This window comes from Anguilla anguilla, chromosome 2 (genome assembly GCF_013347855.1).
Source record: "Anguilla anguilla isolate fAngAng1 chromosome 2, fAngAng1.pri, whole genome shotgun sequence".
In the NCBI taxonomy this organism is placed as follows: Eukaryota; Metazoa; Chordata; class Actinopteri; order Anguilliformes; family Anguillidae; genus Anguilla; species Anguilla anguilla.
Window position 1 is genome coordinate 29,259,687 of NC_049202.1, and position 12,894 is coordinate 29,272,580.

General features: G+C 43.7%; 2 protein-coding genes across 3 annotated transcripts in view; one reads left to right on the forward strand and one right to left on the reverse strand.

Annotated features, from left to right (window-relative positions):
* Positions 1–1,557, reverse strand: part of si:dkey-23f9.4 (hydrolethalus syndrome protein 1) — a 16,354-nt gene extending 14,797 nt beyond the window's left edge. The window contains exon 1 of the mRNA XM_035404906.1: positions 1,537–1,557. The gene's annotated coding sequence lies outside the window, so the exon portion shown is untranslated. The remainder of the gene's footprint in view (positions 1–1,536) is intronic.
* Positions 1,558–5,678: 4,121 nt separating this feature from the next.
* The window catches only part of abcc10 (ATP-binding cassette, sub-family C (CFTR/MRP), member 10), a 37,226-nt gene continuing 30,010 nt past the window's right edge, over positions 5,679–12,894 (forward strand). Inside the window, exons 1-5 of one of the 2 annotated variants that reach the window (XM_035404448.1) lie at positions 5,679–5,919; positions 6,289–6,493; positions 9,764–9,950; positions 10,156–11,554; positions 11,847–12,074. In XM_035404448.1, coding sequence (XP_035260339.1) covers positions 9,790–9,950; positions 10,156–11,554; positions 11,847–12,074 — 1,788 coding nt within the window. In that variant the 5' untranslated portion in view covers positions 5,679–5,919; positions 6,289–6,493; positions 9,764–9,789. The remainder of the gene's footprint in view (positions 5,920–6,288; positions 6,494–9,763; positions 9,951–10,155; positions 11,555–11,846; positions 12,075–12,894) is intronic. The other variant, XM_035404449.1, reaches the window with a different exon arrangement.

Consider the following 12,894-nt stretch of genomic DNA (forward strand, 5'->3'; position numbering starts at 1 on the left):
CTATATCCACTTTTGAATTCCATCCTGTCTCTATCACCTACCCTGCTAACCTCTATATTATTGTTATTTATCGTCCCCCCGGGGCCCCTGGGAAGCTTCCTGGATGAGCTAGACACCTTGCTCAGCTCCTTCCCTGAGGACGGCACCCCGCTGATCCTCCTGGGAGATTTTAACATCCACCTAGAGGCCTCCCAGTCTGCTGCCTTCCTACCACTATTCCACTCCTTCGACCTCTCCCTACAACACTCTCCCCCAACCCACAAGGCAGGCAACCTCCTAGACCTGATCTTCCTGAGGACCTGCTCCAGCTCCAATCTTACGGTTACCCCCCTGCATACGTCTGACCATCACTTCATCTCCTTCTCCCTCCCCCTCTCTCCACATCCTCCCTCTCCTCCTCCCATCCCCACTGTCACTGTCCGCCGTAACCTCCGCTCCCTATCACCCTCTTCTCTTGCTCCCAGAGTGACTGCTTCCCTCCCCACTCTTCAATCATTTTCCAAGCTCCCCACTAACTCTGCATCCTCCACCCTAACCTCATCTCTCTCCTCAGCACTCGACTCCCTATACCCCTTCGTTCCTAGGCCAGCACGTTCATCCCCTCCCAGTCCATGGATGTCTGACATCCTACGCACCTCCAGGGCCAGCCTCCGCGCTGCTGATAGGAAGTGGGCCAAATCCAGGGACCCATCTGACCTCTCAGCCTATCAGTCTCTCCTGACAGAATTTTCTTCTGCTGTCACTGCCGCTAAGGCAAAATTCTACCAAACTAAAATTCATAACTCCATTTCTAACCCTCGTCAACTTTTCTCTATTTTCTCTTCTCTCCTCAGCATGCCACCTCCTCCACCCCAGTCTTCCTTCACTGCAGATGACTTTGCAGCATTCTTTGACGAAAAGATTGCAGACATCCGCAGCTCCTTTGCGCCCCCCCCCACCCCCTCCGCCCCCTCCACGCCCTCCGCCCCCTGTTTCTCCACATTTTCTCTCCTCTCAGACTCTGAAGTTTCCCAGCTTCTGCTCACCCACCGCCCTACCACCTGCGCCCTCGACCCTGTCCCCTCATCTCTCCTCCAGGCAATCACACCTGACATCCTCCCTTTTGTCACCTCCCTCGTGAACTCCTCCCTATCTTTTGGATGTTTCCCCTCATCCTTCAAGAGGGCCCACATCACCCCGCTGCTGAAGAAACCCACACTAGATCCTTCAGTCATTCAGAACTACCGCCCGGTATCTCTCCTCCCTTTCCTATCCAAAACACTTGAACGTGCCGCATCTAACCAACTCTCTGCTTTCTTCTCTCACAACAACCTGCTTGATCCCCACCAGTCTGGCTTCAGGCCTGGCCACTCGACCGAGACTGCACTCCTCTCGGTCAGTGAGTCACTCCATGCCGCACGAGCAGCCTCCCTCTCCTCTGTCCTGATTCTTCTAGACCTCTCCGCTGCATTTGACACTGTGGAGCACTGTATCCTACTGTCCACCCTGGCAGCAACAGGGATCTGCGGCACAGTCCTTGACTGGATTGAGTCTTACCTCTCTGATCGTTCCTTCCAGGTTGCCTGGGCAGGTAAGGTATCACCACCCCGTCCCCTCGCCACCGGAGTTCCCCAGGGCTCAGTCCTCGGTCCCCTTCTCTTCTCCTTGTACACCAGATCCCTTGGCCCTGTAATATCTGCCCATGGCTTGTCCTATCACTCTTATGCCGACGACACGCAACTCTTTAGCCGCGTTTCCACCGCAGGAACTATACCCCGGAACTAGGAACCTTTTGAGGAACTCAGTGCCTTTCCACCGCAGGAACTAGATTTAGTTCCTGGGGCTTTATTTTACCCCCCAAAAGGTTCCTGCTTCCTTACTTCACTCTAGTGTTTCTTTTGCGCCTCTACATCATGAAACCTATGCACTTGTTGTACGTCGCTCTGGATAAGAGCGTCTGCTAAATGCCTATAATGTAATGTAATGTAGTACTTTCCGAAAGTACAGGAACCTTTTGGGTGGAGCTTGCAGCGCTGAACATTTCTGATTGGTCGAGTACTCGCAGAATTTTTTTTGTTTTCAGGCGCCATGTTTAAAAATATGCAGGCGCAATTTATTTCCGATTTATTTTCATAATAACTTCAAATCAAACTTGTATGTTATGCGGCGCAGTAGCCTACTTTTGGTTATAGCCTGCCAACGTCTTGGAATTATAACGTGTGCTCTTCTGCTCTTTTCTTGCTTTAGTATTCGTTTTATAAAATGCTAAGCATTCGTGCTGGGACAGCATATTACGTATTAAAACATTCAAACGGATTAATTCGGTTGCTGAATATTTTCTTCCGGATTTTCTTTGTTAGCCCGTTGTAATTGACTCAAAACGTTTGATACAGTTATGTGAGGTATGCGGTAGTTCTGCGTAATTAACATTGGTGATACAGTACAAGCAAACTGGAAATCACCTTCCGCCCTTTTTGTCAGGGTAAAATAACAGGTTAATTCTAGTAATAGTCCCTTTAGCTTTTTCAGACTGCCGTAATTTTACTCAATTTTACTGCCATTTTTCAATTCCACAAAAAGACCAGGAAGACTATGGACTAATTTATGGTGCATGGTTCGCATCTGGAGGGCACACTTCGCTGCTCGGCTAGCAGTAACTTCGAAGGAAAGCAAACGGTGGCTGTACCACTACTAATTTAAATTTTCACGCAAGTCCGAGTTTTCGTTCTATTCTTGTCATTTTGCGATTAGCCTATATGGAATTGACGACGAGAAAGTAATCAAACAGCAAATTGTTTACAACGTGTGCATGTTTTCTGCTGTTGTTGCCAGTATATAAATGTGAATGCATTCTGTCGCTTCGGATGTCAAGACATGAAAGCGAATGTTCGCATAAAAACACAATGAATGTGTTTGAGAGGATATATGAAAATCAATAAATACAAAAGTAACCATATATAGTCATTGTTGGTAACCCGTTGTATATAAGTGGAATAAACCCCTCCGGGCTGTCCCGGTTATTAGAAAATAATGTAGGCTACTTCGGTGGTAGTAGGCTATGGGGTTACAGAAGAAATCATATGACAGATGGACCGACGACAACGTCGCTTTTTCATACGTCAGTGGGCTAATTTGCCTAATCTTCGCGGTACTTTAGACCCCGGTGGAAACGCAGACAACCATTGGCTGAAGGAACCTTTTAGTTCCTGGTAAAGTAGTTCCTGGGACTGAAAGTTCCGGGTAATTTTGGTGGAAACGCGGCTTTTCTCTCCTTCTCCCCATCGGACACACAGGTCCCTGTCCGCAAATCCGCTTGCCTGAGGGACATACAGAGCTGGATGGACAATCACCACCTGAAGCTCAACCTGGGAAAGACGGAGCTAATCTTTATTCCTGCTCTATCCTCTCCCCTCCTCGACTTTTCCATTTCCCTAGGGGACACCTTAGTGACATCATCACCCTGTGCCAAGAATCTCGGAGTGGTGATGGACAACAGGCTGTCCCTCTCCAAGAACATCGCAGCAGTAAGCCGGGCATGCAGATTTTTTCTATATAACATCCGCAGAATCCGCCCCTTTCTCACCACCTACTCAACCCAGCTCCTGGTCCAAGCAATGGTTCTATCCCGCCTGGACTACTGCAACTCTCTTCTGGCTGGACTACCGGCATCTGCCACCAGACCCCTGCAACTCATTCAGAATGCTGCGGCTCGTCTGGTCTTCAACCTCCCCAGACACTCCCACGTCACTCCCCTGCTCACTACCCTCCACTGGCTGCCTGTTATAGCTCGCATCAAATTTAAAACATTGGTCCTAGCATGCCAGGCAGTCAAGGGATCAGCCCCAGCATACCTCCACAAGATATTCAAACCCTACATGCCAGCCAGATCCCTCCGTTCTGCTACCTCAGGACGCCTAGCACCTCCCCCTCTTCGCACCTGCACTTCCAGAACACGTCTCCTGTCTGTTCTGGCCCCACGATGGTGGAATGACCTCCCGGTGGAGGTCAGAACAGCTGAGACACTGACCCATTTCAAACGACGACTGAAGACTCACCTCTTCAGGCTGCACCTCTCCCCATCCCTCCCTACCCCCCTGTAAATGACTGTAAGCTTAGGGTTGTAACTAGACAGCTGTTTCGCAGGTGACTTAGGTGCATTAACTGTCTTAACTACTGCTTGTATTTTTTCCATAGACTGAGTTGTTGCCGTTGTCGTTGTTAGTGTTAATCAGCTTAACCTCCAGGGTCCAAGTTGAATTATGCGGTTGTTCCCTGCATTTGGACCGGTACTTCTCTCTAGGGGTTTCGTCATACTTGTTCCTGGTTATGGTTATACACTTTGTTGTACGTCGCTCTGGATAAGAGTGTCTGCCAAATGCCTGTAATGTAATGTAATGTAATGCTGACTGCAGGAATGTCCTGTAGAGCTGTTGCCAGAGTAATGGGTGTTCATTTCTCCACCATAAGACGCCGCCAGCGTCGATTCAGAGATTTTGGAAGTTCGTCCAACAGACCTCACAACCGCAGACCACGTGTAACCACGCCAGCCCTGGACCGCCACATCCAACTGCTTCACCTGCGGGATGGTCTGAGCCCAGCCACACGGACAGATGATGAAACTGTTTGTTTACACAACCGTAGAATTGTTTTTTTTGTCATTTTATTAAGCCTGTTTTTGACATGTCTCATTGCTGCATAATTTCCTGAAATTATTTGGATCTTTCTTTCTTTGGTGTACAGATGTACAACTATCTGATATTTAAATGTCCACAGTTATGACTGTTTGAATGTAGTCAATCGTTATCTGCTTTTCGGCGACAAGAAATTAGTGTTGGTGCATCTAATCCAGGAGTGAGATTTATATTTGAGAGGCTTCGGTAAGATTAAAATGAGTTTAATCAAAAATATTCTCATTAAACACCAGACTGATATCGTAAATGCAGACAAGCAGGCGTGTCTCCAGAGATGAGAACTCTTAAGGTAAACAAATGGTATCGTAGATGGGAGGGCAGGCAGGGATGTCTCAAGGTCGCAGTATACCGAGACAAGCGAATTATATACTACTAGGCCTACTGAAAAACTACAGTGAATAATCTAGATTTAACGAAACGGAAATTAAAATATGTATTATATATAATTTATACATTAAAACCCATGAAGCCAGCATTACGTCCGGCGTATTGTTAGCCTACGGAGAACTGAGGGTGTTGAGCTAAGTGCTACGTCGTAGGGATGAGCGAGTGCACCATTATCTGTATCTGTTCAACCCAGAGACTGTAAAAAATATAAAAGATATTGACACATTTTACTCGGATGGTACCACAGTCTCTGGATGGTACCAGAGACTGTAAAAAATATGGATGGTACTCGTGCTCGTAAAAAGTACATTATCCCTACCGGATACTCGTTTCATCCGAGTCAAAGAGATTCGAATACCTTTGTCCGAGTATTCGGCTCAAACCTACTACGTTGTAACCAGAGAATTATCGACCATTAATTCTAACTGATAGGCAATCATAAACGACTCGGTTTACACACACCAAGTAGCCAGTGGCTAACCGTTGGTATCTTTACTTTCAAACGAACTCTTTTCCTAAATAAAGGAGGTCAGGTAACTCCCATTCGTGGCGTGGATGTTACGTCTTTTCCGGTCCTTCCACTAGTGTATTGGGTATTTTTATACGGTCTATGATTGGGTCCGTCACAGAGGTCACGTGCTTCCGGTTCCCAGCGTGGCGGTCCTTCTGGTGTAGGTTGCCCAGCTTCCTGCGAGCAGGTTCTCCTGGAGAATATGGGGACTTTTCGCTTCTTTTTTCACTTTGGCTTGGAACGCAGGCATTCGTATAATCCATCCATGAGTTGCTTTTTCAGTTCCTGTTGGCTGTGTTCTTGATTAAAACTGTTTACGATTTCGCGCAGCTCTGTTTCTAAAAACAGCAGGTAGGTTCGTAATTAACGTGATAGCTCACATTGCTTTGTCGAGGTGGCTTACCATATCTAACCAATGCTTGACAGTAATACAGCAGGCTATAACCTCTTCACATTTTCACGTTCTGCTGTATCGCGTAGTGGAATATACGTTGTGAGGAATTTGTAGCAACAGATATTTTGATGATTTCATTAGGGTGTGGTTTTTAACCTTTTTAAAAACGGTTGAGGACTGCAACACTAATAGGCTAGCTGCTAAGTATTTAACGAGTTAAACCACACATTACTGGCATGGTTTGTAATCAGTTAAGACATGTATCAGTTCGTACTGGAAGTAGCACATTCTGGAAAAGTACTGTAATATTTTGTTTCTGATTGTAGCAATCGCCTACAGTATGATATAAATTCCTCGTGTGTCAGTGCCAACCAGGGACAGCAGCTCCACAGGACACACACAGATTTGTGGGTGGAAGGCAGTTTTGGTTTCCAAGATTGTCCCCATCTCATCACGGAAAAGTGACACCTCTGGTCAGTCTGGTGTTGTGGCTCATTATGTAACCAGTTATGACAGCACTATCACAGACAGGTGAGTAAAACCTGTTTTCAAATAAAGTAAATGATATGATTATTATTTTTAAAAAATATGGATCATGCCCCAGAACTGAAAGTGAAGAAAATATTCTAGGATTTATTTGAAAATCAATTCAATATCGAAAACTGAAATGATTTGGTTGGATAAGTGCCCACCCCACTTGTAACACACATTGACACACCCAAAGGCCCCCCACAGCAAAATCACCATTCGTAGTGCACCACCAAACATAGACACTGAAACAAGCATTTGTCCTGCCCGAAAGCTCTATATCAAATTCCAAGAGCCGGTTTGGAACAGAGTACTATGTTAGTATGTACTGTTTATTACATAATAAGAGAAGTTAGTATGAATAGCTACCACAAGTTTTTTTAAATTTTTTAAATTGAGTATACTCAACCACATCACAGTCCTGCAGCCTATTAAAAAGCAGCAACTAAATAAAATTTAAAAAAAACATAAGCACACTAGAAACCCACCTTATTAGATTTACAAGATTTCACTAATTATTTGTGATATTATTCATTGAGGTATTTTTTCAAATCAATGGCCACAGTAATTGTTTCTATCAAATAGACCACTTTTTTCATTAATGTCCTTGTTTATGTATTCTTTTGTGTACAAATACTTGCCTTGTAATACATTGCGGCTGCACATCATATGAGCAAGAATGGCAGCCGAGCCAGTTGGCAGCACAGAACTGTGGTTAGCAGCATGTTTAGCAGTGTTGTCTTTGCCACAGCAACCTTGTGATGACAACACACAGCCGCAGTGTATCATGGAACATGTCTCTATCATTGAGTAACCATTGAGCCGCAAAATTTGGAAGCTGAACTCACTATAGCCGCTGCATCTTCATGTCAGCCTACCACCAAGCTCAGTGATAATGGCCATGTGATCCATTAGCAAGCAGCTAACAAGTCCCCCGAGAGCAGATTCCTCCCCTGCTCATTTTGCAATGAAAGAACCTCCTTCAAAACCTGTGCAAAGGGACTTATCAGCCCTGGATAGGCCATCCGCCCAATCCACTTCACAATTTAGCTGCTCAGCATATAGATGAGAAAAATTGAAGATGAGTGACTCCCAATCTATACACTGGCAATGTGTGTGTTGTCTACAACTGCATTGGTGTGGAATATTCTAATCCCACGTTCACACAGCGAGCAACTCAGTTGTCCAGTTGCTGGAAGTCCATTCATTCTCTATGTAGCTGAGCGACGACCAGAAACCCAAGCAAGTGAGCAACCAAAGTTGCCTGAAAAATGTTGCCCACGGTTTATCTTTCTGCGAGCACTGCCTGTGAACAACCGATCAGAGTTTTGGGCTTCCTGTTTCTCCAACCGATATTATAGTATTTTATGAATATTTGTTCCGCTCAGTGAGGAAAAATGGGGGAACAACTTATCATGGTACAATCACACTTGGTGTTATACAATGTTTTTTTAAAATAGAGTGCAGGGACCAAGTGATAGAGCGATCGGTAGCTAGGCAGCTAACTAGTGAGAGAGCGATATGGAGAGGTCGCTAGCTAACTAGCTAGTGATGGGGATAGAGAGGTCGCTAGCTAGGTGGCTAACTAGTGAGAGAGAGAGAGAACTTTCAAGATAGCAGTAACAAATAATATGTATTTATCAGTGTCCTGGTATTACTATATGAGACCACTAAGAGGATACAGTGGGAAGCTCCTGCTCTTTCCCCTCCCTCAGCCTAGTACACTTGAGCAACCCACTGACCAAGTTGCTTGCTGTGTGAACGTGGGGTAAGGACTAATTTTGATAGGCTATCTGATGATACATAGGAACATAAAAGCTGAAAATAAACTGCCCCATTTCAAAATGTGTGAATTTTTAGGTGGTGTTCATGGGAAATTTATATGGTAGACCACAGAAATATGCCAGTGTCATGTAGATTATCCAAATGCCCTCAAATTTGCCTGGTACCCACGATTGGAAGTTGATTGGTGGTGCTACTCATGAGTACCAATAAGCTTTTATATTTGGAATGACACAGGTCTGGGGATGTGCATAAAAAATATTTGGAACACCTTTGGTCTTGATTGGTATGCTGGGTACAGATGGTATAACGATATATGTACTCATACCAAACCATTCGCTATGTCAATATTGATTCCACATGTGCTGCAAACCTTTTTTTTAGCGTGGAACTTAAATTTCATATTCCGAGTTTCTCCAGTGATTTGGTGTGAATGTGCCTTATTTGGTGAAGCAAGGAATTATGTTCAGTTAGCCACTGTTTCCATTATCATAACAACTGAAAATAAAATTTATATTTCACACTTATATTTCTTCTGCTGTGCCAAAAATGTACCAAAGCGTCAAGTCGAAATCGAGGTACATGCCAAATCAAGATTTCTGTTTACTGGTACACTCCTACTGAGTACCTGTTAAGCATATTCAGGATTTATAATATTCATATTTTTTAAACTTTTAAAACTAATAATTATTATAACCTTGATAAACCTTGGGTTGAATGGATTAATCTTTAATTTTTACTCAAGCAATTTTAAACTCAGATTTTGGCGGGTTCAGTAGGTCCACTTACCCGGTATTACTTCTTAAGGGTCCAAACAGTGTTGACACCTAGGTACAAAGTAGTGTTTTCTGCCGGCGATGGCGTACAATCAACCAGTAATGAGATGTGGCAAAACATGTCATGTACTCAGGTTGATATCCATTAACCCTGTGAACAGTAGGTTTATAGGGAATGGGAATGTGACACCATCAACAGCAAGTCTGCCATCTTTGGAGAATACGGTGCGAGAGAGATTAGGTAAATAGTTAGGATCTTAGCATACAAGATGGTACAAATGTCTACAAGGATACAGTGCCATCCACCGGTTGTTTAAATTATTTTACTAGCTATGTATAAGGTGCTACGTCCCTATTGAAAGTTTTTCCCCCCAAAATTCTAAGTCAGTGTTCTAGAACTTGATTGCGTTCAATTATCAGTACTGATTGTTACATCAAATTAGAATGTTTAGTTGAACTAATCATATATTTGTGATCTTGCAGCTTTAAGGGTTAAATGGAAAAACAGATTTCTAGATTTCTAGGTCCAGCAAGGAAAGCTGGTCTGTTTTTCTTCTTGCCTATTGAAAACTTTTTAAACAAATAATCCCAATTAATTTTTTCCCAGACCAAATGATACATTTTTATTTGATAATTTGACAATTTAACAAGTGTCAAAATATCAGGCTTATTTATGGACCATTTTTAACACTTCTGTCCCTTGGTTCCCTGCCAGTGAGTTAATTGGTTCCATTGTGAGAGATGGATGACTTCCTGGCAGAACTTTGCCAGACAGACCCTCTGGATCCCCTTCCAGTGTGGCAAAATGGAACAATCACCCCCTGTTTTAACCAGCTGGTCCTTGGCTCCTTGTCACATTCTGTCCTTGCTGTCTCTAGTGCATGTTACTTGAGTGCACACAGGTAGGTCACAACATGGAGGTACCATGCTTTCTGTGCTTGATGAGATCATTTATTAAGTTGAAGTATCTGTTTAGACATTCAGTAATGTAGATCCATTACTGATTATATATTAAAATGACAGTCTATGAATTCATGTGCAATTGCTACTCTGCAGGACATGGCACAGCCCTATACTCTAATCCTCTTTTCCCCTGTTTTTATGCAGATACAGCAGCCCTAATGTCCCTTCCTCATGCAGTTGGAGCTGGAGGATGGCTATTGCTTTACTGGTTGCCTTATTTTTCATTGTGGATGTAGTCATGGTTATCCTCCTAAACCAACCCATTATGTACCTGAACATCCTGGCTGATGGATGTGGCATTTTGGCGTGGTTTGTCCACTTTGGGGCACTAGCATTCCTGCAGCAGTTTAACTGCACAGGTCCTGGGAACAGGGGACCGTTAACACTGTTAGTACTGGCCATTCTGCCCGCTCCCAGCCTTACCATTAACCTGGTCAATTTTTGCAAGGATTCCACCTATTTAGACATATCTCATCCCTTCAAGATTGTACGTTTGACAATTGTAGCCACACAGTTATTTTTTCTTTTGATCTACCTGCTCACATTTTTTATTACATGTCATAGGCAACGGATAGAACATCTCTCCATAAATGAATCAGAGCAGGCCTCCCTTATACCCAATGATTCTCACTTCGACCAAGATGGACAAATTGTTGGTGAGGACGGTTGCAACTGGGTTTCTCAACTCTTCTATTTTTGGCTGAACCCCTTGATGAAACGTGGCCAGCACAGTGAACTGAAGAGGCCTTCAGATGTCTACCTGTTACCCCGCCGACTACGCACCAGGGCCATCTGCCAACACTTTGACCAATGCTGGCAGGTGGTTGTAGGACATGGAAGGGAGGAGGAGCAGATGAGGAACAGGCTGACGCCTGGAAGGAGCATTGAGAATGGCACTTGGAGCCAGCCTGCTTCACAGGAAATTCTTAATGATTCAGGGATGTGCATAGCTGAGGAGCCTGAGGTCAAGCTCATACAGGTGCTACACAGGGCCTTTGGAATGAAATTTTACCTCCTCGGCCTATTAAAGCTGGTAGGGAACATGCTGGGCTTTGCTGGGCCATTGCTCCTCAACAGCCTGGTGAGCTTCATGGAGATGGGCCAAGCACCTGTTAGTAAGGGTCTGTGGTGCTGTCTTGGTCTTTTTGCCAGTACCTTGCTTTCTGCCTTCCTTCGCAACATCTTCTCATTTGAAGTGTCCAAGGTGTCACTCTCTGTTCGTGCTGCCATCATTTCAACTATTTACCGCAAGACCCTACGAGTTGGAAGTTCCACACTAGCCAGTTTCTCCCTGGGTGAGGTCGTCAATTTCATGAGCACAGACACTGATCGGTTGGCTAATTTCTTCAGTAGTTTCCACGAGTTATGGAGCCTTCCCTTCCAGTTTGCCATCACCCTCTATCTGCTTTACCTGCAGGTGGGGGTGGCCTTCCTGGGGGGACTTGGCTTAGCACTGTTGCTTGTGCCATTAAATAAAGTGATTGCTACATGCATCATGCAGAACAGCAAGCAAATGCTCCAGCAGAAAGACACTCGTGTCAAAGTAAGCTTCCTGAGTAAATTCAGCTCTGTTTATAATGAAATAGTGAATTCAGCACTGTTTATAATGAAGTCTTAATAAAAACGAATATTTGTAAAATAGTAATAAAACAGTTTTCCTGCCCATTGTATTCCCAGCAGGACCAGCACTGGAAATTCCTTCAATATCCGATGACCTTTCATTTCAAATGTTTTTTTGATACATTGCTTCCAGAGATTATACTAAAGTTTTTTTTATAACTTTAATCTGTTAAATTGAAAACCTGTTTCAGTGGTCTCATTTTTGTGCCCTCAAGCTAATGTCAGAGATGCTGTTTGGAATACGGGTTATGAAGTTCTACACCTGGGAGCCACACTTTATGCAGAAGATCGCTGACTGTCGGAAGCAGGAACTCCGCCACCTAAAAACTATCAAGTACCTTGATGCCGTGTGTGTATATACATGGGCTGCACTCCCTGTGATCATCTCTATTCTCACATTTATAACATATGTTCTGCTGGGTCACAAACTCACTGCACCCAAGGTCAGTGGCCTTTTTTGGGGGGAGGGTGGCATGATTTTGTGTTAGTATGTCAATTTGAAATATGTAAAGGGCCTGGTAGGCTAAGGAAGAACTGTATAATTGATGACCAAAGCCAGTGTTTCCCATACATTGACTTGGGTGGTCCACCCAACTAGATTTGTTCCCGCCCAAAAAGATTTCTTGTGTTTAGTTATTTCTGTAAGCAATGCCAACTCATTAACTATTGTTTTAATGTTGTCTCATCCCCATACAAGAAAACATCACAAACTGTAGAGTACATAAAAACATACAAGAGTTAATGATTACACATTTAGGTACTATATCACATAGTGTGATAATGCTTTTGCGTTATTCTTTTTATCTGATATCAATGTTTCACCTTAAACCTTTGTAAGGGGCACGTGCTTTATAATGGACAAAAATACTTTTATTTGATTTTTGGAGAGGTTTTGGATGTGTTTCAGGACCCCTAGATACTTTAAGCCACTATACTGACGAAAAGCTTCTAATTCCCACATGAAATGATGTAACAGTGAGTTTCTTTAGTCAAAACAGTTGCTTTGTAGAGAAATGCATGATTATGTCGTGATTTACAGCAATGCATAATTTAGACATTTTGGATAGATTGGGAGACAATGGCCACACTGCTTACTTTTTGATTCATAGATTTTTAGTAGTTCTGCGTATCCACCCTTAGATTTGACACACTTGGGTTTTTTGATCCAGGACGTGTAGTTTAACCAGCTGTATATTTGCAATCTCTCAGTATTTCATTGCAAACTAAAAAAGAGCAAATTCATTTTTGATTTTTTGCCTAGAC